A 25,925-nucleotide genomic window follows, 5' to 3' on the forward strand; every position below is an offset into this window, starting at 1 on the left:
CTCAATTGTTTAGTATGGCGACAATGTTGTTGTGTGGACGCCGAACAAGACAATTCTGAAACAGGCACTGTTTGAAAAAAGATGCAGTTCTTCATAATGTATCGCCATCTACACAGAGCTTTCCGTGGGTTTATTTCCACCAGTACATTGAGAAACTACACTTACAATAGTCGATGTCCAAACAAACAGCGCATCCGCGCCATAACCCCACCAGCCTGTTCTCACGAATATTTACTTTGGAGCCCAATACAAATGTTTCCGCTTGTGGGCTTGGCTCCAAAAAAGATGACCCTGCGCTCCCAGCTTTATGTGTTCTTTATCAAGTGATTCATGCGTTCCTCCGCCACTGTGTCTTGGTCATTTGCCTCTCAGGTCTACATGACAACCTGCAAATTTAGTTAGCCATCTGTCTGCAACACTCCTGTACGTACGAGGGAACTTACACAATCACTGTCCGCCTTTCCTTGCGGAATACCCATATCTTCAAATGTCGCTGGACCCTGCTTGCCAGGTTTTGTGGGCATGGTTTGAGCGCTAGGAGCAGGGCTCGGCTTGTTGTCGGGTCTCTGGAACTGTGATGGGGGAGCGCTTCCAGTCCTTGGCGGACCAGAAGGACCCCCTTGAGGTCCTCCCTGAGGTCCGCCGAAAGGTCCTGGGGATGGCCTACCGCCAGGTCCGCCACCACCCATAGGCGGCTGCGCACTTGAAGTGCGTGGAGGCCGTGCGTTGGGCGGGGATTGCGGCTGTTGCTGCTGTTGCTGCTGGCCCTGAGGCAAGGAGCTCCCACGCTCGGGACGACCGCTAGCCCCAGGTACTCGAGAGAAACGTTCGTAGTTTTGAGATTGTGGGTTCTGCAAGCCTGGCGAGTATTGCCCGCCGGTTGGAGCTTTCTGAAGGCCGCCTGGATACTGAGCACCATTGTCTTCGGGGTAAGGAGAAGGACGACCTCCAGGACCTTGTTGGCCACTTTCCCATCCTGTAGATGCAGCTCTGTTGCGAGGATCAGGTCGCCCTGGTCCGCCAGGGCCACCGGGATGAAGGTTACCCATGGACTGGGACTGAGGCATAGGTCGGCCAGCACCCGCCTGAGGATTGATGCCAAAGGCGCTTGCTGCGCGATCGGAGGGTGGACCCACGTGTTGGCCCTGGTTAAATCGAGGAGAAGTCTGAGTGTCGTCCTCCGGGTATGGTGCCGTTGACTTAGAACGGACAGTCAGGGGCGGCGGTCGGTCATCCTCGGGATAGGGAGCTGCTGACTGTGGTCGAGCCGGCGGCTGGTTGGAATCCAATCGTACGTTGAAGGCAGGAGCTCTATCGGTCGAGCTGGCTGGCAGTACAAAAGAAGCTCGCGAAGGATCGGGGAAATTAACATGCTCCGAGACGATGGTAGGTCGCATTCCCAGAGAAGAGTTACCTGGCCCGTCCAGCGAGGGCGAGACAGGGGCGCTGCCTTCGCTAAGTGTCGGCATCTGTTGTGATGGTTGCTTGAAGCGATCGGGGCGCTTTCCTCGTTGGGATCCATGTTGCGACTTGATACGGGTCAGTGTGGTAGTCTCATGATCGGATTTTGATAGAGTGTTATTGTCGTCCAGGGACTCGAGGCGACCGAGGGCATCTTGGTTGCCATGTTCTGCAGCGAGTTGGTACCACTTTCGAGCCTCTGCCAAGCTCTTTTCAACGTGAATTCCTATTTCGTTGTAATAGCCCAAGGCAAACTCTCCAGTGGGCAGCTTAGCGGCTGCAGCTTCCTGAGCATACTTGTACGCCAGAGACTCGTTCTTCTTGAAAACACCTTCATAACCAAAAAGGAACCATCGACTGACGCCTAGGGCTGCCTCGGGAAGACCTTGCTTAGCAGCAAGGCCATAGTAATGGAGAGAGAAGGATGGGTTGAATTCGCAGCTGAATTGGCAAAGTTCGTATGCTTGGCCCATCTTGAGTTGAGCTTTAGCAAAGCCCAAATAAGCGGACTTCTCGATATACATCTTAGTGGTTACGGGGTTGTTGGGCAGTAGACCGTCAGGGATAGTGATGTCTGGCAAGTCGCGTCCTATGAGCATACCATAAACATATGCACCCTGGGGAGCATCTTCGTCCGAGCTATCAGCTGCGGCCTGTATCCGCTCCAAACCAGTCTGATAATCCTTGGTCTCGCCGTGTTGACCTAAAAGACTCATCATACCCATTCTGTACAAGGAGGCCGAGTCCTTGAGAGAAAGGCCGCGGTAATAGTGCTCCTTGGCCTTAGACATGTCATTAGATTGTTCGTACAACATGCCCATACGATATTCGGATCGTCCATGGCCGAGCTCTGCGGCGCGCTTGTAGCCAATATAAGCCTCGCGCTTGTCAACACGGTTGCCGAATTTACCAAATTCGAGCCATTTCGAGCGCATGTATAGAGCTTCGGGGTGCTCTTGTTGTGAAAGGTAGGTGATGATATTGAGAGCATCGACTCGAAGCTCGTGTTCTATCCGAGGCGTGGCGGGACGACCCTTCTCGCCATATTCCCGAATCATAGACTCTTGGGAGATGTCGGCCCAAGTAAGGACGTCGCGCGCCCATGTAATTTGCATGGAGACATTTTGTGAGTGAAGAACGTGCTTGCGCGCGTTCCAAAGAATTTCTTCTTTTTCCTCGTCGGTTGGGGGAATGTTATCGCCCTTGACCTTGGGAAAAGGTGAAAATGAGGGGGCGTCGAAGCTCATAGCGTTGAGACTCTCGGTGATCTTATCGGTAGACTGGTATGCGCGGATGTCGTCGTTTGAGACCTGTGTTGCAGTCTGGGGCCGAGGCGGGTCGGTTCCCCGAGGATTGGTGTAAGTCGACAGTGAGGGTTCTCGAGAGTGACGAGGGCCGGTTTGAGATCGCGGTTCAACAGAAGTGGCTTCAAGCTCCATGCGTTGGAGGTCCTCTTGCATATTTTGAGGGACCTGAGGGGTTACCCTAGATACAATAACAACAAAGAATCGTCAGCATGCCCCACCTTTTCACCGTTGCAACCGCATCCGGTCCTGGCACGTTGTGTAAAGGATCGGGCTGTGAAAGGAGGATGGGTATCTGGGAAATGGAAACTGGAGACTGATTTGAAAATGGGATTAAGGGGGAACAGCCAAGAGAGCATACCGTTGAGGGGAGGGAGCAACGACTTCTGGCATATAATAGTCATCGAAACCGCCCGGTACGAAGGTCGCGCCTAACTGTGGGGGAGCCATCTCGGTTCGTTGGCCGTCTATCGCAAAAAAGGACGTAAGATGTCAGCAAGAGGGTCGGGGGATACGACGAATAAAGAAGGGGGCCCTTGTTGTCGTTCCTTAGGAACAAATGTAAGAGCTGACGGGGCGCTGTCGCCGATGACTGCAGAAGCGGCGGCGTAACCCCTCTTTGCCTCAAGCCAGCAAACGGTAGGCTGTTTAATATGCGCGTGCGTTAGGGCGCTGGCTTGATTGAGTTCCCAGGTTGAATGCTTGCTTGCTTGCTTGCTCAATAGACTGATTGATGGCAACGGTTCCAATTTAAAGTCTGCGACGGCTAAATTTGCCGCAGCAAGGTCGAGAACCACGTAGTAGACTAATAATATGCTGAAGCCCGGCCAAGAGGGGATGTGCATTGCACTGTAACGATTATGCAACGGGGATACTGGACAGAGACCCAACATTCTTCAGGGGTCTTGCTACAGGGAACATGAAGCGCCAATTCGTACCTAGGCAAGGCCCGGTTTGGGAGCGCCAGTTGGGGGCTGAAGATGTTTGCGATTCCCGTGTAAGAGCGAGGCCTCAACTGCCGTAAGATCCCAGCTTGCAGGAAAGGTATCTCGAGCAACAACCCGTAAAAGGCAGTGTGCCAGGCAACATACGGCCTCTTCGGATTTTTCTGATATCCAGGCATAATTGCACTCTGAGACGAGACGTGTTTGAGATCCATAGTGGCTTGGCAACTCGGTACCAGTAATGGAGGCAGTGCACTAGGCGCCAGACGTAAATAGCTTTGCAGCGATGAGCATCAACGCTGGAGGTCCCAGGAACCTTGCCAGCTTGCCTTCTGTGGGTGACATATCGTGCAGAAGACAGGTATCTTTGTGGCTAGTCGTAATGAGGCATTCCCAGTATTATGCACATGTTTTGCACTTTGAGTTTTGGGTTATAGACAAGGGGCCCATGTCTGGTTGTTCGAAGTTGATCATCAATCAGTCATAAAAGCCAGCAAGCAAGTAAATCAACCTGGTAAAGGAGCTTCGTAAAAATGTTCCGAGGCCGCTTCTGCATATCAGCTCTCACAAGGGGTCGCAGGACGTGGAGTCAAAGATGACGAGAGCACTGTGGATTGCTTACATGACGAATTACCAGCAGCGGTTGAGTTGTTGGATTTCTTGCCGAGCTGAGCATATTGCTGATAGCTTGCCATTGCGGCTGGAACTGCGGGTGACTAGATGCGTTGCGGCTGAGGGGATGGGGCCGAGAAAGAAGATAGGAGGAATGAGTAGGTCGATAACAAAGAAAAGAGTATGATGTTGGCTGAGGTCTGGAGGGTTCGTTATGTATTCGTCAGTTCAAGGGCCGGTATGTAGGCACTTTTAATCAGAACCTGCTTGGAGCTGTAACTGTAACTGTAACTGCGACACCACAATCACTACTAGCCGGCATAAGGAACACTGCCAGGTAAGAATAGAAGGTGGGCGGTTGGGAGATAGCGGGCGGGGCAGAAAAGAGATGCACGACAGATGTACGTGGGGAAGTTAGCGAGGCTGGTGCTGTCTGGGCTGTCTTGCAACCCGCCCAGGTGATAGGTAATGGCTTGCGATGACCCAAGCAAGAGTTTGGTCTCAAATGCCAGGCAAAAATCGACGTACTAATCCGCCGCCACTGGTGTTCTCGACAGCCAAGTTTTCTAATCCCTAGATGGCGAGCAGAGAATAGGGTGTGTGGTAACTCCAAGTGTCGTGATTCTGGATTCGCGACAGGGATCTTACTCCAGACCCTTTATCTAGCAACGGCACGTTTGGTTTCAAGATTACCAGGTTGAGATTGAACGTTGCAATCTTTGGGTTGTCTTTTTGATTGATCGAGGGGTAATGCGTAGGCAGCTGAGTTACCTTAGTGCTTAGCGATACCGGGGAACCGAAACAAAACAAGATGCAGAAAGTAAGGATTCTAATCAGTCGAATGAAACGAATATCTCGACCTACTAAGGTACTAACTAGACTACTAAGGTAGCAAGTAGATGTTCGACATCAGATGCCTCTTGCCTGGGTTAGTACCCAGTAGTACTAAATTTCTGGAAATACCATGTACAGACCTATGAGCGCAGGCAGCCCACTAGCCCGCTTATTGTACGTAGGTAGACAGAAGGTGGCCCTCTCATTGACCAACCTTACAGACACTCACTACTTAGGTACCTACCTACCTAGGTACCTTGAAAGAATAAATGAATGCAAAAATACGACGCAAAGCAGATGCGCAGATTGATGCAAGCATAAAATCTTGTAATTAGTACAGTCAATTCCACTGCCAGCCTTGCCTTAACACATTTGCCTCGTTCTCAAATTTCGAGATTCAAGCAACTCTCAAGATCATGCCAGCAGGTGGTCGTGGTAGGCATCTACATAGTACAATGAGGTCAATTACGATGGCTCACCCTACTAAGTATGACGCCTCCTACTTCCTAGGCAGTCAGTTCGACCTTTGTCTTTGCCGTACGCCCCATCAATTCACTGAGTTCTCCTAGCTGAGCTATAGTACATGCCGAGACCAAATGATGTGTTCACTCAGCATAGCCTCAGTTACTATTTTCATACATGTCTTAGTACCTAAGGAGCAGTTTGACATTGGAATAGAATAATGGAACAAGGGGGCTATTCATTTTCGGCTGGGAAGAGGGCCAGCAACTAGAGGTTGTAATTGTTGTACGTCGGAGTATAGAAGAGTTACACGCACACAAACACAACTTCATAAACCCACGAAGCATGTCGATGGTGATACAAATAAGCTGTGAACTATTGTGGCATGAATATACGTACTATTAACGCTAATCTCACAGACCGAAGCTGACAGTTGAGAGCCCTCAGGCTTCATCTGTGGCGTTACATCTCTCATGGCAGGTATCTACAGGCCACCTGAGCAAGATGACGGGCACCAAACATAGGCCATCTCGTTCAGTTACATACCTCCACAATGCCACTGAGTCAGAAGAAGATTCAGATTCTATAATCCAGGATAGGTAGTATCAGAGATTTATCCGGCAAGCAACAGAATCCTATTAGTTGCGGCGTTTGACCAGCCTTTTCTTGCTCAAAGGCTGCTACAGGGCCGATTATGCTCAAATTTACCGCCTTGAATTAGGAATTGAACGCCCGGACCAACCTTTATCCGGAGCTCCCTGCAACAAAGCACCTAGCACACCACAGGCATGTGCCGTGGCCTCGCGTCACTGGATGCAGCCTGGTGAAGCTTGAATGGATATCATCGTCAACACTATCCTCAACCACCAACAACACTCCATTGATCGCATCTCCACCACAACCACTCTCTCGCCAACCCCTCTCTGCTCGCTTATACGTCCGATATATTAGAATACACACTTACAACCCATCGCCCACCATGGCCGAACGCAATCTCTCTCAGATCATCTCTCAACTCAAGCACTCCCCCTCCATGAGCTATACTGATGCCAACGCCCTCCTCTCTAAGGCCAAGCTCGCTCTACTCAAACTCAACGCCCTGACGCCATCTCCTTCGACCCCCACCCAGCTTCTGCCTCTCGCCCGTGAGACTTATGAACAGGGCGCCTTATTTGCCATCCGCGCTCGCAACCCCGAAGCCTTCACTCGCTACGTCCAGCAGCTCCAGCCTTTCTACGAGCTGCCAGCTTCCGTTCTCCCACCCAACCTTCTCGAGCGTAACAAGGTTACTGGTCTGAGCTTGCTTCTTCTCCTGACACAGGGTCGATATGCCGAGTTTCACACTGAGCTTGAGAGCTTGGAGAACCGTGAAGGAGGTGGCGGTGACGTCGAGAGTGATCGATACCTGGGCTATCCTATCCGTCTGGAGAGATGGTTGATGGAAGGATCCTACGACCGGGTGTGGAAGGCCATGAAGAGCAGTGAGGTGCCTTGCGACGAGTACAGCGTATTTTCTGAGGTAAACCGCCCATATTGTTCCCAGTTTCCTATCCAACCAATACTGACTCTATTGCAGATCCTTAAGAACCAGATTCGTTCCGAAATTGCTTCTAGCAGTGAGCGTGCGTACCCCAGCTTGCCTATTAGTTCTACAAAGTCCCTTCTCTTCCTGGATTCCGAGGGCGACGTCATTTCCTTTGCTCACCACCGTGGCTGGATTGTTCGCGACGGTCACATCTATTTCCCCGATGCTGCTGAAGGCGAGAATGGTGACCAGAACAAGGAGATGAGCCAAATGGTGATAGAGAATGCTCTGGGCTATGCCCGCGAGCTCGAGACGATTGTTTAATGGGGTTTTCCTATAACAGCACTATAAAGGGAATACGGAGACGAACATAGACAAGTAGAGAGGAACAGAGGATTGTTGTACTACTAATTTCAACTTGATGAGCTCGTCTTCCAGGCGAGCCTCTGAACACAAGCATCAAACATGCATCTTTTGAAAACGTGATTCCGTGATCTTGTGCTTCGCGCATATAATCAGGCTAAGTTGCAACTACAAAGACATGACTCCTTTGTCATATTTCTATCAACCAGTCGTCCAAGGTCAACCTTTTTTGGAGCCCGAGACCATTCGCCTCTTCTAACTGACTCTTTTCATGCATCGTTGACTCGAAACTCCTTATACCAGCTGCCCACCCCCATCATTAAATCTTATTTGACTATGTTCTGCGAGCTTAGGCGAACAGCTTCAAGCCGCTTCCGTGCTTGCCAATCTCACACACTTCGCACACGCGGCACACAGTGCCTTTGTATTTGGTGTGGTACTTGGAGCCATCAAAGGCACACTCTTCATAAGCAGTACCACTGTAGATAGGTGTATGGCTAGCAGCGCAGACATCAAACTCGGCGAACTGGTCGAACTCAATCTCAATAGCATCGTTAGGGTTGCGCTCGCATTGGGCCTTAGTCTTTTTGGCCTATGGGGATCGATTAGTAAATGAAGAAGGCTGGTAATCCCCGACTGATGGGTGACTTACGTTTTCTACAATCTTGGTGGCACCTCCGTTGGCGATAATGCGATTGGCAAAGCTCAAGGCGGAATTGTAGTTCTTGTTTCGAATGGCCAATTGCATGGCACTCAGCAGAGCAAGCTGCCGGTGGGGCACCTCGATCTTGGGGATGGTAAAGTAGGCCGACAGTTCCAAGCTTCTCTGAAGCTTCTCTGGGTCCTGGGCCACAACTTCGGGGGAGCCGAGTTGTCTTCTCGATAGCTCAATACTCATGGCAACAGCGTACTCGCTGGCCGAGGTAATGAGTTTCTTAGCCTCAGAAACCTCATCTTCGCTTGTAACAGCATTGACAAGAATGGAGTGAAGGATGCCCTTGAAGATGCCAATACCAGCCTCCAGTTTATTGGTCTTCATGGAATCGTAACCTGCTTGAAGGTCGTTGGAGGCAAGATGCTCCAGATCCCGAGGGATGATGGGCAGGACCTTTCTGGGGTCAGTCTCCTCTAGAGTCCTGCGCACATAGTTTACCAGGGGGGGTAGCCCCTCAGAAGCAGGGAGGAAAGTCTTGGAAGCCGAGTAGATTTCCAAGAAACGTGATTTAAGGGGTGCGAAATCAACAGCCCCGACCTGACGGTTAAGAAGCTGCATAGCAGTTTCGAAGGAGCCTCCAGCAACATGGTCGACGGCCAATGGCGAGTTTCGTGCCCACATATCGGCCTCGCTGCTTGCAGCACCGCCTGCATCAACACTCTCAACGTTGACAAAGTCGCTGTCAGCCTCGGGGATATCGTCATCTCCCATGTCCCAGCCGGCAACATCCTCGTCATCATCGTCAATCAGGGTACCGTTACGCTTGGCAGCTGAGTCAATCTCCATGGCGTCCTCGAAGCCCGTGTTGGCAGCAGCGGGCTCGTCTTCCAACGATAGACCTTCGACCTGGCCAAGAAGAGCCTTCTCGAAGAAGGACTGTGAGGTAGCTTTGGTAGGCCAAGAGGCCTTGAACGTGGGAACGATAGGCGCAGTGGTGGACAAGGGACTTCCCAGAGCAGGCAGAGTAAGATCCTCCTCGGCGACGCCAGTGGCCTCCAAGATTGATTGGCATTCCTCCTCCAGACCATGAGACTTGGCAGTCATGTAGGCAAGGGGGTCTAGAATAAGTCAGTAATAATCGTTAAAGGAAATAGAAGAAGCACCTACAAAGGTCAATTTCCTTAAACATTTGAATACGATCCTCGACCTCTCCAAGGTAAACGGCATTCTGGAATCGTGAGGTGAAGTCACCACGATGCTCTGCAATCTTGGCCATACGGGCAAGCTTCGCACGGTCACCAGTGGCAAGGTATAGGAAAGACAGCTTATCAAACTGCTTGAGCTTTTGGTAACACATCTCAACAACCTGATGGTTACCATGTGCCAGTGCTTCCGTACCAAGACGGGTCCAGAACTTGGGCTTGTCAAGTTCCTTCGCCATCTCAACAGCGACATCAAGGTTACCGCACTCAACAGCAAGGTCGAAACGAGTGGTGGGGTCTTGGACAAATTGGAGGGCGATTTCGGGGTAGCCCTTCTTCTGCAGATAGGAAATAATGGATTGGCCAACAAGACTGGAGTTTCGAATAATGTGAAGCATTTCCTCATAGTTGCGCTTGACCAGAGCCAGCTTGAATCGGTATTCTGTAGGATCAATCTGGAGGATGCGGGGCTTCGCAGCTCTATCAAGGCAGTACACATTGCGGCCCTTGACCTTGACCAAGTAGACGGTCTGATCAAGGGTACGGACGATACCGTTATCGCCGTTCAGAAGAGTGTACTTGACATGGTTGAGAGTAGAGTACAGCAAAACGCCTGCATCATCCCAAGTAGCGCTCTTGATACGAATAGTCTCGTGGAGAGTGCTGACCTGCTCAAGAGTCTTGGACACAATAGTAACATTGTGCTTGCTCAGCAGAGCGGCGTAAAGTCCATCATTAGACCAGACGACATACTTCACACCGTTCACAGCTAACTCGGCAGTGCTCTTCTTCTGCTGAATATCGTAAAGATGAACAGCGGTGGGGGTGATGATCAACAGGTTGCCGGTACCTCCAAAGTAGATGTCGGTAGTGCCGGTGGGGGGCTTGAAGGATCGGGTAGTGTTGTTGGAGAGATCCTTGATATCGATGGTCTGATTGGCGGTGTTGAGAACGGCAAATCTGTTACGTGCAACAAAAATGGCAGAGCTTCCAGCACCTCGCTTGGACTCGGCGGGTTCGATCGCACCAGAACCATCCTTGGGCAGGTTAACCAATTCGTAAGATCCTCCATCAGCTGGGGACGTAACCAAAATCGATCGTTCCGCAGGGTTGAAGGACAAAGTTCGGGGTGCGACCCAGGCACTGCCAAGCTTCTTGAGCGAGAGAAGTGTAGGGCTCTCGATGTTCTTCTGGAAATCATAAGACCTGACGTGCTTCTCCTTAGTGACGTAGAAGAGAAGGTTCTGGTGCACAGCAGAAGCAGGGCGTTCTCGCTCCAGCTTGAAGACCATAACACCGTTATCGTGACCAGCAGCAAAAAGATTGATCTCGGGATGGGCTGCAATAACCCAGAAGCGGTCGTTCTCTCGCTTGAAAGACTGGACAGCGGTTCGCTTGTTCAAGTCCCAGACGCGAATAGTCTTGTCCTCTCCAGCGGACAAAATGAGGTCCTGGTGGGGGTGGAAAAGACATCCCGACGCATTTTGAAAGTGTCCTCGGCATGTGTCGACTTCCCAGGCCTTGGTCTCGCTCATACGCCATAGCTTTACGAGACGATCGTCGCCAGCGCTAACAATGAGGGGCATTGTGGGATGGAAAGCGACCCAGTTAACACCACGGTCGTGGCCCTCGAGAACAAACTTGACAACAGCGTCAGTGTTACCGAACATGTCGGTCTGGTTCTGGTTGGCGCGTGCCATCTGGTCTTCGAAAGACATCGAGGTAGGAGCGGAGTGCTTCTTTCGGAGGCCGGAAATATCCCAAACGCGGACGGACTGATCGAGCGATGCAGATACGACGAGGTCTTCCTTGGGGTGAAATTGAGCGCACATTGCGTAATGGTTGTGGCCGGTCATGGTACAAACTATGAGGAGGTCAGCATTGTGGGCAGCCAGGCCAGGATTACCGTTTTAACATACTCAGCGACCGGTTCTGCCAGTTCCATATCCGAATAGTCTGGTCATCGGATGCTGACAAAATCCAAGGAAGCTCATGATGGAAGAAGACTGTTCGGACGTAATCGAGATGGCCGTTAAGGGTGAATAGGCAACGCCTGGTCTGGTAAGACCAAACTTTGATCTTGTAGTCATCACCGCCGGAGACGAAGAGCGGTTGTGTCTTGTGGAAATCGACGCCACGGACGGGACCATCGTGCTCTTCAAAACGATCAATTAGGGTTCCCATTCGATAATCCCAGAGCTGGATAGTCGAAGAGTGTAGTGAAACGAGGATCCATGGTCTGATATAAACTTGTCAGCTTCGGAGCTTGCGATGCGGTTGAGCGATGTCGGATGACGAACCTCTTAGGGTGAAAGGCAATGCCTTTAGCTCTCGAGGACTTGGACTCGAACTGCGCAAAAGAAAGACTGTTAGTCCTGTGAACGTGTCATCGTTCTGCTTTCATACCTTGGTCAACATTCCTGGGGAGGATTGCATAATGGCGGGGAGGTGAAGCCGCAGCTTCGAGCATTAAGGGGTGGAACAATTCAAGACGCCCAGGCAGCGGTTGATTGAAGCAGCTGTTCGGCTTGCTTTTGGCTGAATCGCAAGTGTCGGGAGCGAGTTGACCAGCACGGCGCAGTAAAGGCAAGGTGACGGATATAGGAGTTGTAAGGGAGAGGGAGATGTAGTTGAATGCTGGCCAACGAAGCGAACTCCTAGGCTTGGGCAATTGAACACGATGCTCAATGTGGGCTATCCTATCATGCTGGGGGAGTGGAAGTGGATCTCAGTGAGCAAAGCCACTGTGAATCATGGAACATCATTCCCCCGATGGAGGGGCCAGGTGTTAAGTGAAGGAAAAATCGGGGACCAGCTCCCTGAATGTGGCTGCAAATGCAGGGGTTACTGTTTCTGCCACGTAGGAAAGGGAAGCGCCCCTGTGTGTCAACGTCGCTTCGCGCTAATCCTAATTGAAGCAGCTCCTGGTTTAAGTGACGCTGTCCGATTCTGAGACCTACCTACCTAGAGACGGTCAGCTTTTTTGTTCCTTTGCCTAGCATCGATGCTGGCAGTTGAGAACTTGTCGCACGTAGAAACCAACCTGTGGGCATCCAATTCCACAGATTGGCTTCAAATCGGAGACTGCACTGCACCCTCACTACATGATTTAGTGTCCATTCCTACCCATCCAAGCTCTTGAGAGCTGTCCTTTGCCCCTCCATCGTGGACAGCGAAGCTCTTAAGCTACCATAATCAACGGCCAAAAGCGACTGTATGCACTATTCGGCATAAGCTGCAAACATGCTGCGTCTCTCACAGTATATGGCCATGGCCGTGTTGGCTGCCACGGCTGCGTCTGCGTCCCCGTCAGTCAATGTGGGAATGCACGCCGCCTTCCCTCACGGGCCATATCTGCTTGAGCTCCTGTAAGCTTATATTGTTTATCCTGAGACGTTCACAGACTAGATCTAACGCCTTGTAGTGAGACAGCTGCCGGGGAGAACTCGACTGCGTATTTCCCACTTCTCGATAAAATTGCTAGTGGCCATTTTGCATCGGCCAATTCAGACGCAGAGCTCTACCATCAGTTCCTTCAAGTCCTTCAGGAAGATCGCCATATCATCGCACGCGATGCCCTTTCTACCTTCAAGCTATCTCTCTCCCTACGGGCTGCCGCACCACGTATAGAAGCGCACTACCAATATTACAGTACAGCTGTGGACCCCGAATCTCAAATAGATGGTGCTGGTAACTGCCAGAGTTGGGCTTTAATTGATAACCAAAAATACTGCTCTCCAGATCTTGATGTGGCTGTTGAGGGCAAAGTAGTCTCCAAGTACGTTTGGTGATTAACGAATACCAACCCTCCGTTTCTAACATGAGATAGACAAGCAAAGGTGCTGCCATTCGATCGAGTCTTGGGAATTGGAAAGGATGCTATCCTTTATGCGGATCCTACGCACGCCTCTTTTGGGCCTTTCCATGATGTCCTCTCAAAGGCTGCAAGGCAGGGTGATGTTTCTTACAGACTGCGGTACCGTCGAAGCCCTGGTGTTTCCAATACTCCCTTGCCTGTGAGCGGCTACGGTGTTAAATTGGATCTGAAGCGGACTGATTATATCGTGATTGATGATCGTGAAGCAACTCAGGAGACCCAAAAACCGCATATTGTGGCCGATGTTGATCTTGACACTGACGAGGAGGTTGCTGACCTGAAGCCTCTTTCATCTTCCGAGCTAGCATCTCTGGGCCTCAAGACTGCGTCTTTCATTCTCAAGAGCGATAACCCCATGGATGCTTTGCTGAAATCAACACAAGATTTCCCCAAGTTCTCGGCATCTATTGCTTCCCACGAAGTCACGCCGGGGTTTGCCCAGGAGCAAGAGAAAAACGTTGCGGCTGGTGTCCCTAGTGGAATTAATTTCCTTTGGATGAATGGCGTTCAACTCATTGAGCGCCAGATTGAGCCTTTCACACTGATAGAAATGATTCGGCGTGAACGCAAGCTTATTGATGGTGTACGCGAAATTGGCTTTAATGGCCAACAGGCTGTCTCTCTTCTTGGCCATTCTGAGATTGCCAGTTCTAAAGCCGATGATGAGCCTCCGAGGTTTGACTGGACTGATCGGCTAGAGGACGGAAAGGCTGTTATGTGGCTCAACGACCTTGAGACAGATTCCCGGTATCAAAAGTTCCCAAGTGATCTGACGGCGGTATGTAAAAGTTTGACCCCTGACGCTACATAGCTGATTATCATATAGCTCCTCCAGCGCGCATACCCAGGTCAACTTCCACAGGTCGCCCTCAATCTCTTTCATGTCGTTGCACCTATCGACTTCACTGACCTTGAAGACGGAAGAGCTTTTGGTCAATTGACTCAATTCATGCAACGCGGAATCACTATACGCTTCGGTATCGTTCCTTTAGCCACCACCCCTGCCTCCATCGCTCAAGCCAAGGTTGTCTACCATTTGATGGAAACGTATGGCTTTGAATCTCTCATCACATATCTACAAGAGAGCGAAGAGGGCCCCGAGGGTGCGGCTAATAAGAGGTCGTTCGCAAAAGCTATCGATGGACGAGAACCAATGCCAGCAATGACTAAGATGACCTTGAGCGAAGTTCTTGAGGCCAAGTCTTACGCGCAGAAAGTCAAGGCAGGCCAGGCCTGGGCAAGTCGACTCAACGCTGCCACCCCTGTGCGCCCGATTCTCGTCAATGGCATGGTTATCCCACGTGAGAAGAATTGGGTGCAGGTAATGGGTCAGCGATTAACTGAGGATCAACAGACAATCCAGAAAGCTGTGTACTTTGGGCACGTTAATGAGGACACGCCCGTTTCAGATCTCTTTCTTAAAACTGCCCTTTCAAAGAGAAACGCGCATATCTTCCCCGATGATGATAAGACTCTCCGTATCCTAGATGTCAACAAACTCTACACAGATCATGCAGAGCTATTTAGTAAAATAGCTGTTTTGCCTGCTGATGTTGAGAGTGCCAAAGAAGACTGGGCCGTGCTCACAGTCATCGCCGACCTCAACACTAACGATGGGCAAGATCTCTTGCTTACTGCTCTCAAATTCAAGCGCAACAATCAGGGAATCCGGCTTGATCTTGTTCATAATCCCTCTTTACCTTCGAATGCTCATGCAATCAACGGCGCATTCAAGCTCAGCGAGGTTAAACTTGTCGAGATGAGGTGCAAGGACGATCTGAAGGCTGTGCTTGAAGCGCCATGGACAGCTGAAGAGGATGGGTTTGGTACTGCGCTAGCCAACTTCCTATTGACTTCCAACATTCAACCCGGAACAAAAGGTCTACTCCTCAATGGCCGATTCGTCGGTCCCTTGCCATCTAGTGTCTCCTTCGAAGACGATGACCTGAAGCTACTTTTGGAGTTTGAACAACGCAGTAGGATCCTTCCTGTTTATGCTGCGATTAAAGAGCTCGGCTTCGCAGATAGACTCTCCGATCCCATTTCGGCTGCAAAGCTCACCTCTATTACGGCGCTCTCTACCATATCCGACCTTCCTCAGGGCATATTTGAGTCCGCCCCGTCGATACGAAGCACCCTTTACAACACTTGGAATGCAACACACAGCACTATTGAGGTCGGCAACCCAGAAACTGCGAGCGTCCATATCGCCGGTCTCCTCAATCCCACTAGTGAACAGGGACAGAGATGGGCTCCTATCCTCAAGGTCTTGTCGGAACTTGATGGTATATATCTGAAGCTCTTCATGAATCCCAAGGAGTTGACAGGAGAACTTCCCATTAAGCGCTTCTTCCGCTACGTACTTGATTCCACGCCGTCCTTTGACGATTCTGGTCACGTTCAAAGCCCCAAGGCTACTTTCAAAGGCCTTCCTTCCGAAGCACTGTTGACGGCAGGCATGGATGTCCCTCCTGCTTGGTTGGTGGCTGCCAAAGATTCGATCCAGGATTTAGACAACATCAAGCTTAGCTCTATCAAGTCAGATATCGATGTGGTTTATGAATTAGAGAACATTCTTGTTGAAGGCCACTCGAGAGACGGCAAGCGGGGTGCTCCAAGGGGTGCACAACTGGCATTAGCAACCGAAAAGGATCCTCTCATAACAGATACCATTGTTATGGCTAACCTCGGATACTTCCAGTTCAAAGCCAATCCAGGATTCTATAGTATCCGACTCAAGGAAGGTCGCAGCTCGGAGATCTTCACTATTGAGAGTGCTGGCGCCCATGGCTACGCTGCTGTGCCTGGAGACGAAGGCACAGAAATTGCACTCATGGACTTCAAGGGAACAACGTTATACCCACGTCTAAATCGCAAGTCTGGAATGGAAGAGGCCGATGTCCTGGAATCAGTCGATAGTGACAACGACGGCATTGTTGCTAAGGGTCTCAAGTTTGCGGAAAGTCTCCTTGGCGGAGCCAAGTCGCCCAAGGAAATCTCGGCTCAAGAGCATGCTGAAATCAACATCTTCAGCGTTGCCAGCGGTCACTTGTATGAACGCATGCTCAACATCATGATGGTTTCAGTTATGCGGAACACCAAACATTCAGTCAAGTTCTGGTTCATCGAGCAGTTCCTCTCCCCATCGTTCAAAGAATTCATCCCGCATATGGCAGCTGAGTACGGGTTCAAGTACGAGATGGTCACCTACAAATGGCCTCACTGGCTTCGTCAACAAAAGGAAAAGCAACGCGAAATCTGGGGATACAAGATACTGTTCCTCGATGTATTGTTTCCTCTGTCTCTCGACAAAGTCATCTTTGTTGATGCGGATCAAATTGTTCGAACTGATATGATCGACCTTGTGAACCATGATCTTGAGGGCGCGCCATATGGTTTCACGCCCATGTGCGACTCGCGCACCGAAATGGAAGGCTTCAGGTTCTGGAAGCAAGGCTACTGGGCGAATTATCTCCGTGGACTACCATACCACATTTCGGCGCTCTACGTTGTCGACCTTAACCGCTTCCGCCAACTAGCAGCAGGAGATCGCCTTCGACAACAGTATCACACACTTTCAGCTGATCCTAACAGCTTGTCTAACCTGGATCAAGATCTCCCAAATAACATGCAGTTCGCTATTCCAATCCATAGTCTTCCTCAGGAGTGGCTCTGGTGCGAAACTTGGTGCAGCGATGACAGTTTGACTAAGGCACGCACTATCGACCTTTGCAATAATCCGCAAACAAAGGAACCCAAACTCGATCGTGCAAGACGCCAGGTGCCAGAGTGGACCATCTACGACAACGAAATTGCGGCCCTCGATCAACGGCGCAAGGGTGTTGCGGGCAAAAACGAGAACACTAGAAGCAGAGAGTCGGAAGACAAGGCACATACAAAGGATGAGCTCTAGACTCCAAACCATCCGTACTTTATAGCTATAAGAGATTTAACATTACGTATACCTCGACAGCTCTCATCTATACAGCATTCAGTTGCACACATTTCTCCATCCCCAGCCTAGTTCGAATCTACAGACCGGAGGCATTTACCTTTCCAACTAGATAGCATCTTAGCCAGCATTAAGCCAAGGCTTTTAAGAAACTAAAGTGTTTGTTTTGTGGCATAACAGCAACCTGAAACCTCATGAATTGTGTGATTACTTACTGGGCCTTGGTAAGACAAACAATGGAATGCATTGTACCAAAAACCGCCGATCTCCCACCCACATCCTTTTGCTGTTTGTCTTGACCACTACTAAGCCAGGTCGTGTAGTTTGCCAATGCCCCTTGATCCGATAATGCAGCAATACTACAGTGCTAGAGTGCCAATACTGGGCTTATCGGTCTGAAGGAAGCCACTGACGTCAATCAATTATCTGCTTCTGTGATAGTTGTACCTTTTGATCAGATAATAGAGTACCGCATATCGTCGGGAATCGTTTAGTGCTTGTTTTAAATCAACTTACAATGAGTATAACTCCCTCTGACCTTTGTGAAATCCAACGTCAGACCTTGATTTCGGGAAAAGACACTTCGATCACAAGAATCACCAGAACTGTATATGATCGAAAACCACAATGCACAGATGGTTGACGACACGCACCTTCTTAGACATGATATAAATTAAAATCCATGCCTTTTACTTCTCCTCGAGTCCCAGCAATGTTCCACGGATGAGGACAGTTAAGTATGGAATTAGTTTGTCCATCAACAAGTCCTTCTAGGGTAGGTCAATAACCAAGTGCTCCGTATATATTTTGTAATTTTAACCAACTCGCCTCGCTTCTCGTTTGCTGTACATACATGCTCAAATGTCCTCCCATAGCTTACTGCTAGCAAACATGCCCATTTCAACGCTTAATATGCTTATCCCAGATGGGAACCCAACTGATCTCTCCGCAACTTCAAGTCATCCGGTATGTTTGACTGGAAGCATATGGAGCCCAGGGACAGATTGCTTGACCCATGAGTGTTCCCAACAACTAAGTAGAGTGAGTTTGGGTGACATGGGCAGGATCTTGTCTAATTCATACTCAAGTCTCCCGTCCCATCCCATTAACGCCTCATGTATGTAGTAAGTGTGTTTGCGTCTATTCCTATGCCAAAACCCCCCAGTCCTCGTACACCGTATGGATTTATATCTCTCATACCAAATAAATAAAACAGACTTCGGATGCTCACTGTCATCTTCTGAGCCCTAAGCCGCTGCTGTCACAAATGTCTTGTTATGCCCATCGGCCTCAAATGTGAGGGGGAGGCTAGCGAAGAAAGAGAGATGGCGGGTATCACAAACGCCGGACAATCAAGACACCTCGCTCTGTATCTTTACCAGATTGCAACCGCGAGGGAAAAAAACAAGAAAGAAAAATGAATCACGCCCAACGCTCAAGATTGGCTTGTCTCGCGTTCTTCTTGAATTGAAGCCATTGACGAAGGTTGCCCAACACCCAGCATTGAGGAATGACTTAATGGCGGCATTCCGGCTGATGTCTTGACACCAGTAGCCGAAGGAGCGCCGCTTGGTGCAGCTGTTCCATTTACGATCTTCTGCTTCGTAAGCTGGGCGGGGTTAATGCCGTTTTCGCTATTAGCTGCCTGCGCGCTGGAACTGTCGGCTGAAAGTTCTTTATGTAATGGCGACGAGGGAGAATTGGACTTCTTGCTTCGAGAATCGCCATTGGCAGTATTGGCCCCACGTGAAGAATTGCGAGGAGAAACTCGACCAGTCTAATAAGTAGGTCAATAAACATCGTGAGTATGACTGAGACCATGAGGCTTACCTGTTTGGCCCAACGGAGGCCACAACTGTTACAAAGATCCCTTTGACCACTGGGTCCTCGGCGCCACTCGGGCGTGTTCCTTGTATGGCAGTTTGCACAGTCCCGAACGACGTTACCGACTCCCTTTCTTCTCTTACGCTTCTTCTTGCTGGAAAGCAAACCTCCGAGTTCCTCGGCCAATATGCGATTCACCTTCTCCATCTGGCGTAGTTCGAATTGCCAACTGGAACATTTAGTGGTCCTTAGTTCGTCAAAAATGTTGTCTTCTGAGGCCAGAGCGGCATCCTGAGTACCTGGTGCGAGTGCGCCACCGGCAGGCTGCGAGACGTGGCCTGTCGCATGGCTTTCGTTGCCGTTGTTTGATCTCGGGGTGGCAGCGATAGACCTGGAGCCAGATGCGCTGGCAGGCGCGAGGTTGCGCGAAGAAGCCTTGAGTAGTTTCGTTTGAGCAAGCAAAAACGATGGTTTTTGGCCTTCGGAGGCGTCGCCTGGGTAAAGAGTCGTTTGTGCTTGCAACACTTGGCCCCTGCGATTCTGAACCTCGTGCTTACAAGTGACGGTTTTCCCACGCCTCGCCTTTTCCATGGTTCGTCCGAACTCGGGACGCGACTCTTTTCGCATCAGATCCTGTATGCTAGTCCCTACCAAGCTATCGGGCTGGAGGTCGAGCAGTGACCTAATGTTTGATGACACATATAAGAAGAGGCCCGATGTCGAGAGCTTCGTCCACAATTCACTGTCACCAATACCTCCATTCGCTTCAAGATTGCGGCGGCTCAAAGCAAACACTGGTCGCTTGCGACCCACCAGAATGATGCACTTTCGACCTTTCCCTTGTTCGACAAATAGTGATCCATGGCTTTCGAACCACGTATAGCCGCTGTGTTTTCTCCGTATCCGGAAAACAATATTCACGGGGTTCCCAGTAGTTGTATCCTTTAGTTCTCGTGTGACGGGGACAATATCAGACGGATGACAAACAGTCGAGAGCGAGTTTCCAACAAGATCAGCAGCCTCGTATTCCAAAACCTTCTTGCATGATGGCGAGAGGTATAAAAACAGGCCTTTGAGTGAAAGGACATGGACGACGTCGTCTGTATTCTCAAGGAGCATCTTGTCCCAAGATTGCTTGTGCCAATCTGACGTTAAACCCTTCGGAGTAAACTGCTGTAGCAGAGTTGATACGTCGTCCACGCCCAAGGTTTGGCCGTTTTCAGGCTCCCATTGGCTAGATTGTGGCGGTGTCCAGATATATTGGCCGATATCGCTGTGTTTGTAGTTCACTTTAACACCTCCTAGATCTTGGTTAGATGCGATTGCATCAGGACATTCCACAAGATCAATCTGAAAGCCAATAAAGTATCTGATTTCGTCCGTGTCCCAAGGGATGGGTATCATGGTTAAAAGATTCAAGAACGGCTTCCCGCCCTTTCTATAGTTGATCAAGCTTTGTTGGACTTCTCTGCCCTCATGGACCATCTTTTTCAGGTTATACACGGCACCATCGTCGACAAATTCGCGCTTCGATCCTGCTTCGACTTTACCATCAGGGGCTTGTAGGAATCGGCAATTTTGTCCAACAATCTCGTGGCGGCTGTAACCGGTCAGGTTCTGGAAGTTGTCGGAAACATATATAATAGGGCAATCGTTCATGGAAACATCGCAGACAACGAAGGCACATGACATATCGACGGCACCAAGTTGAATTCGCGGGTTTTTGCGCGTAGCAACTAGCCATAGAGCCTTGAGCATGTCAAACCCGCTTTTCGAGTATATGGTCTTTTCTTTTGAATCTCTGGGACCATCGCCGGTTGATGGCGTTGTAGCGACTGATGCACTGGTAGGCTGCGTAACAGTTGTCGACACTGTCCCATGTGACTGTTGCTGTGGAGGAGAAACGACAGATCCAGAGGCAGTTGAGACCTGTCGGGACAAAGGAGGTAGAGTTTGGCTGCTGTCTCCGTTGCTTGTATTATTGTAAGATTGATGGTTATTCATGATATTATCGCCCGGGTCTTCTATTGTGTCCATCGCTGTATTGGCAGGGGCCGGAATCGAATTTGGTTGAGGGGGATTGCTTTGATTCATGTTCATCGAACTGCCGTCTGGAGATAGATCCATAGAGAAGTCGTTGCCAACTTGGACTTGAGGGGTAAGTTGACCCTGTGGAAATTGTCCAATGGAAGGAGAGTAGAGGTTCATGGGTGAGCCGTTGCCCGCCATCTGCGCCCCAACGTTCATACTGGCAAACGTATTGGGCATCATTGAACTCATCATATCGGGAGAGATAGCCGAGTAATCGTTAGGGTCAGCTGTCAAATAATTGCCCATTTGGTCCATGCCGATAGAGGTATTAATGGTTGGGAAGCCTGCCCCCATAGGCTGGTTGAATTGATAGGAGTTGAGGTCGCCGTTATCAGTCCCAAAGGTCATTATATCACCATTACCGACAGCAGACATCCGTCTCTGCCCTTGATGATGTTGCTCCTGATGCTGTGGCATCTGGAACTGGCCCATGTGGTTAGCAAAAGCCTGAGGCATGCTCTGGCGACGGTATAGCTTGTCTTGGTTGTCGCGAACAATGTCGTCGAGGGAATCTCCCCCTGGAAAGTAAGGAGAGTCATTCATATTGTGCTGCATGTGGTTCGGCTGGTTCTGCTGCATACGTTGCTGTTGTTGCTGCTGCTGTTGTTGCTGCTGCTGTTGTTGTTGAAATTGTTGCTGCTGCTGCTGCTGTTGCTGATGGGGGGAGTAGAAGCCATCCATGGCGACAGCATCTGGCTGGAAAGCCTAGCCAGGCGCTCAAATAAGATGTTGAGCGGGTGTTATCCCGTATGCACACTGCTCAGGGAAGCAGACGGTGCCCTAGGCGACTACCAAGGGGTTGGTAGGTAAGGTTGGCCACTTGATAAGAGGGCCCTAGCTGCAGCAGATGGGAGTGCTTCAAGTATCGGCAAATGCCACAATACAGAAAGAAAAGCTGAGGATGCCGTAAAATTGGAGAGTCGAGTGGATGGATGAGTCGAGTCGAGTCGAGTTGGGTTTGAGTCGATATTTGACGTGATAAATCAGGCCGGGTAGATCAAGCGACCGAGCGAAAAAAGAGAGGGACAGGGTATGGGTAATCGCAGACGGCAAATGCGCGGGGGTGGATATTCGTGCTCGCTCGAATTTGTACTCAAGGTCGAATTATGACTCGAAATTTGTCGGTGGAAAGCTCAAAACAGAGGGAAACAAGTGATGAGAGGTGGATGCGCAAAAAGCAAATAATTTGCATTCGAAGTCGGGTCGTGTCGAGTTGTAAAGGGGTTGAAGATCGCTTCAAAGTCGTTTGGAACGGGAAAGACGAGAGGGATGGAGAAGTAAAGTAACGGTATGGCAGAAGAAGAATGGGAATGCGTGAGAAGCGGATGGGAGTGTGGGTTTGGGGGAAAGTAAGTACCTTACTAGGATCAGGCCAGGCAGAACGGCTTGGGAAAGGATGGTAGGTACGGTACTGTACAGTGGGAGTGGCAGCCGACAGAGTCCAGTGTGGCAGAGTGGATGGATGGATGGTGGGAAGGACAAGACCGAATCAATGCATGCGCTGGGACAGGGACTGGGCTGAAGTTGGCTGACTATTAATTAGCCTTGAGGGGCGATTACGGTTTTCTGCAGTTGGTTTTCCCCCCGTTTTCTGTCCGTTGTGCAGGCAGGAGGACCAAGCCAAGTGCATGGGAAGGAAAGAAGGAGAGGAGGAGGTGGGAACCAAGCCTCGACTTTTCCAGTTCCCTTCAAAGAACGGTACTTGAGTCTGCGCTTGAGTCTTGGTGTCATGAAGAGGTACTCCAGTATAAACAGGACTTTACCCTGCCGAGGGGCGCACCATCTGCCCAATGTGGGGAAACCTAGGGACTTGAGGGGCGTCAGGAGGAACAGAGGCATCCACGGATATAGTAAAAGACCAACCCCCAACTCATCCGTAGGTACTGTACCGTAAGGTGCTGTACAGATAGCAATGGATACCTACCTGTAATGGATTGCTGGCAACTTGGCACAAGGGGGGGATCCAAGGACGAGAAGACCCCGTGCTTCGCTTCTCTCCGGTGTGGCGCGGTAGCGAAACGCAATATTTTGCATTTCAACACCCTTTGTACTCTGCCCTGTGTCCAGGTGCTCCTGGCTAAGATCATCTCCGTTTTGGGAAATATACGAGTTTGTGCCCAAAAAAGAAAAGACTATTATTACAGTCATCGGGGTTGAGTCGTGAATAAATGCGTGTTTCTTCAAAACACAGCAAATTCATGCTTATACTTCAGTACCTAGTCCGTGGCAAACCCATGATACCCTGCATTGCTATGTCTCTAAATCACTAGCACACCCGGCCGTTCCTTGCAGGCCACAAAAAAATCAAGTGTGAGGATCAATAGTTCGACACACCCCTCGAGGTGGCTACCTCAGTAGGTAGGCTCTACTAGATATAGATAGAAGGTACTTTGGCAGCATGCTTAATGGCAGGGACCTGCTGCAGTGTCCAACTCGCGAGAGACCAGAATACTTGGTTGGAGAGAACACAAGTTGTAAAATTAATATTCCAGTCTATATCATTTTAGACTAGATCCTTGGGCTGGTTATTTTCTTGGCCAGAAAGCTGGGATGTCGATTTTGATTGGCCCCTACTCTGTATATGGCACATATCCGAACGCCTGTACGCTTACATCTAAAGTCCAGAGTTAAATGTTGCTAAGGTACATGTATGGGGAAGACTTGAGAAACTGTACGTGGATTATCTAAACCTCTCCAGCAAGTTGCATTTGCGAATAAAGAATATCATCATGCCTTTAAGCGTTTCTTGTCTGCAACAGCCAACTACTAGAGTCATCGAAGCCTAGGCCACCAGTAAAACGGGCAGAGGCGATTGGGCCCCAGCCGTCCCGCATCTAAAGATAAGACAAGATAACCATTCCATCTCTCTCCCTCAGCCTGTTGGGCGAAGTGCAGTGATGAATGGGTTTCCGGTACACTGTGTCACTCCTATCAGCAGCATTGTTTCACCATCATGGTCTAGCCATGCATTTCAAAGTCTTCGAGTCATCATAGAATACCATGCAAAGGCATTGATGAGAAACTGTACATTGATAAAAATAATCGCCACAACAAATAAACTGATTATTCAAAATGATGAGGAGCATATTCATAACTCTAATATAGCATTAAAAGGCGCCTTGCGATGTCAAGTATATAACCTTCCTAATCAAAAAGCCCTCTTGTTTTTGCCTCGACGCCTGGAACCGACGTACTCTATCTCTTCTCTTCTCTTGCCTATGCCTAGAGCATGACAATTCTTTTGATGCTGATTTTGAACCCACCCTAGCCAAGCTAGGAGTGTCACACCCTGTCGCATCGATACCAGCATCGCCCTGTGGATGTTCGTCTGCCACAAGCGCTTGACAGCTGACCGGGTTCCTGGTCTGGAGCTGGCACCTTGTGGCGATCACTTTGGTATCATCGAAACAAAATTCATGTACCCTCGTAAAATTCGCACGCTTATCAATCCGACCTTACTCTTTTAGACTCATGCTTTGTGACTCCATATGAATAACTTCCATCGCCGCTCATTGGATCCCAGCCATGCGGCGCTTCGCAATAACCAATACTGATGGGGTCCACGTCTAGTTAAAGAATCCCATGATAGTTTGTTGCGCCTGAGGAGAGAATTGTTGCAGGAGCGGTGAAGGGTCAACCGAAGTCGACTGAAGGAGTCCTTTGGTAACTTGGACCACACGGTTGGCTGTCTGTCCTACCAACGTCTCTGCCTCAAGGGCTTGGGCAATGAAAACGAAAACCTTGCCAACCTGGTTAACAACAGCTGGGTGTTGCCTAAAAGGTGAAAGATGATATGTCAGCTCTTCTGGACCATAAGATGTAGACTAAAACAACAAAAATACTTACTTTTCAATCAGTTCAGCCAAGTATGCATAAGCATAGGGGGCCGCCTCCTCATCATTTATCACCGGCAGGGTCTCGACCCATTGTGTGATCACATTTTGCACATCATTGACGGTGCTGGAGTTGTAGTGAAGAATCTTGGCGATAGCTGCGCACGCGTTCTCGGTCGCATACACATTGTCCTCGTTGCGAGCATCGGGAACCTGGGTAACTTGGAAGAGGAACGGTACTGAGCTCCCTAAGAATTGTGCCCATGGTGCTCCACCTCGGTGGGCTGCCACTCCGATGCCGTAGGCCGCCGCCTGACGGATGGCCGGAGAAGGGTCTCGGCAGCCGTCAATCAAAGGTTGTGTGATGAAGTTGGCATACTGTGTGCTTTCGGGACCACAGTATTCGAGGACATCATCCATGATGCACAAACCCCATTGTCTCTGGGTGGGGTCAGAAGAACTGAGGAAACCCTCATATGTAGTCATCAAGCGCCCCCAAGCAGGCAAGAATGCGGCGCCGTGGTTTTTGAAGATGGCGTGGAATGCCTTGTTCATATCCGAGAGCAGGGTCTGGTCGTCCTCAATTGCCATCAGAGTATCTTCAGCCTCATCCTCCACGTCATCGGCGGTGGCTCCTTCCTTGTCCTGCTCACGTTGCGCAACACGATCCTTGTAGTCCTCAAGTGCAGAGTGAACGGAGTCGATAAACCGGTTTAGATGATCGCCAGAAAGACATTCCCTTCCTACCACCTCAACAGACTCGTAGAAGCATTGATACATCTCGGCAAGAGTGTCAATAGCAGGTTCTGCAGTCAGGACCTCGAGAAGCTTGTCGACAGTGGCATTCCACAAACCACGGAGTTCAGCAGATTGAGGGCCGTAGGCTTTCTTGTAGGAACTCAGGAGCTGAGGGACAAGCTTGGCGGAGATGTATCTGACAGGGTCGTGGAAGAAGAATGAAGACCAGGAAGGGCAATCTTTTCCAT

General features: G+C 50.0%; 6 protein-coding genes across 6 annotated transcripts in view; 2 read left to right on the forward strand and 4 right to left on the reverse strand.

Moving 5' to 3' along the window:
• Positions 1–102: 102 nt before the first annotated feature.
• On the reverse strand, positions 103–3,215 carry FGSG_07937 (uncharacterized protein; the record flags this gene model as incomplete). Its single annotated transcript, XM_011329477.1, has 3 exons — positions 103–386; positions 444–2,946; positions 3,127–3,215. 3 exons carry the CDS (start codon positions 3,213–3,215, stop codon positions 375–377), a joined length of 2,604 nt encoding a protein of 867 aa, XP_011327779.1. The 3' UTR covers positions 103–374.
• A 3,263-nt stretch (positions 3,216–6,478) lies between these two features.
• Positions 6,479–7,603, forward strand: FGSG_07938 (uncharacterized protein). Its single transcript, XM_011329478.1, has 2 exons — positions 6,479–7,136; positions 7,194–7,603. The coding sequence occupies exons 1-2, from the start codon at positions 6,597–6,599 to the stop codon at positions 7,464–7,466; spliced, it is 813 nt and encodes a 270-aa protein (XP_011327780.1). The 5' UTR covers positions 6,479–6,596; the 3' UTR covers positions 7,467–7,603.
• Positions 7,604–7,854: 251 nt separating this feature from the next.
• Positions 7,855–11,798, reverse strand: FGSG_07939 (coatomer subunit alpha; the record flags this gene model as incomplete). The annotated part of the gene is made up of 6 exons (XM_011329479.1): positions 7,855–8,097; positions 8,158–9,278; positions 9,328–11,226; positions 11,282–11,601; positions 11,663–11,712; positions 11,769–11,798. 6 exons carry the CDS (start codon positions 11,796–11,798, stop codon positions 7,855–7,857), a joined length of 3,663 nt encoding a protein of 1,220 aa, XP_011327781.1.
• An 807-nt stretch (positions 11,799–12,605) lies between these two features.
• Positions 12,606–17,152, forward strand: FGSG_07940 (uncharacterized protein; the record flags this gene model as incomplete). Its single annotated transcript, XM_011329480.1, has 4 exons — positions 12,606–12,730; positions 12,787–13,140; positions 13,192–14,017; positions 14,066–17,152. 4 exons carry the CDS (start codon positions 12,606–12,608, stop codon positions 17,150–17,152), a joined length of 4,392 nt encoding a protein of 1,463 aa, XP_011327782.1.
• Positions 17,153–18,626: 1,474 nt separating this feature from the next.
• Positions 18,627–22,327, reverse strand: FGSG_07941 (white collar 1 protein; the record flags this gene model as incomplete). Its single annotated transcript, XM_011329481.1, has 2 exons — positions 19,022–22,327; positions 18,627–18,968 (listed from the first exon to the last, which is right to left on the reverse strand). Exons 1-2 carry the CDS (start codon positions 21,785–21,787, stop codon positions 18,627–18,629), a joined length of 3,108 nt encoding a protein of 1,035 aa, XP_011327783.1. The 5' UTR covers positions 21,788–22,327.
• A 1,865-nt stretch (positions 22,328–24,192) lies between these two features.
• FGSG_13254 (uncharacterized protein) overlaps positions 24,193–25,925 on the reverse strand; it is a gene marked incomplete at its 5' end in the record, with an annotated part of 4,127 nt that continues 2,394 nt past the window's right edge. Inside the window, 2 exons of the mRNA XM_011329482.1 lie at positions 24,193–24,880; positions 24,953–25,916. Of these exons, the coding sequence (XP_011327784.1) occupies positions 24,673–24,880; positions 24,953–25,916 (1,172 nt within the window). The 3' untranslated portion in view covers positions 24,193–24,672. The remainder of the gene's footprint in view (positions 24,881–24,952; positions 25,917–25,925) is intronic.

This window comes from Fusarium graminearum, chromosome 4 (assembly GCF_000240135.3).
Source record: "Fusarium graminearum PH-1 chromosome 4, whole genome shotgun sequence".
Classification (NCBI taxonomy): Eukaryota; Fungi; Ascomycota; class Sordariomycetes; order Hypocreales; family Nectriaceae; genus Fusarium; species Fusarium graminearum.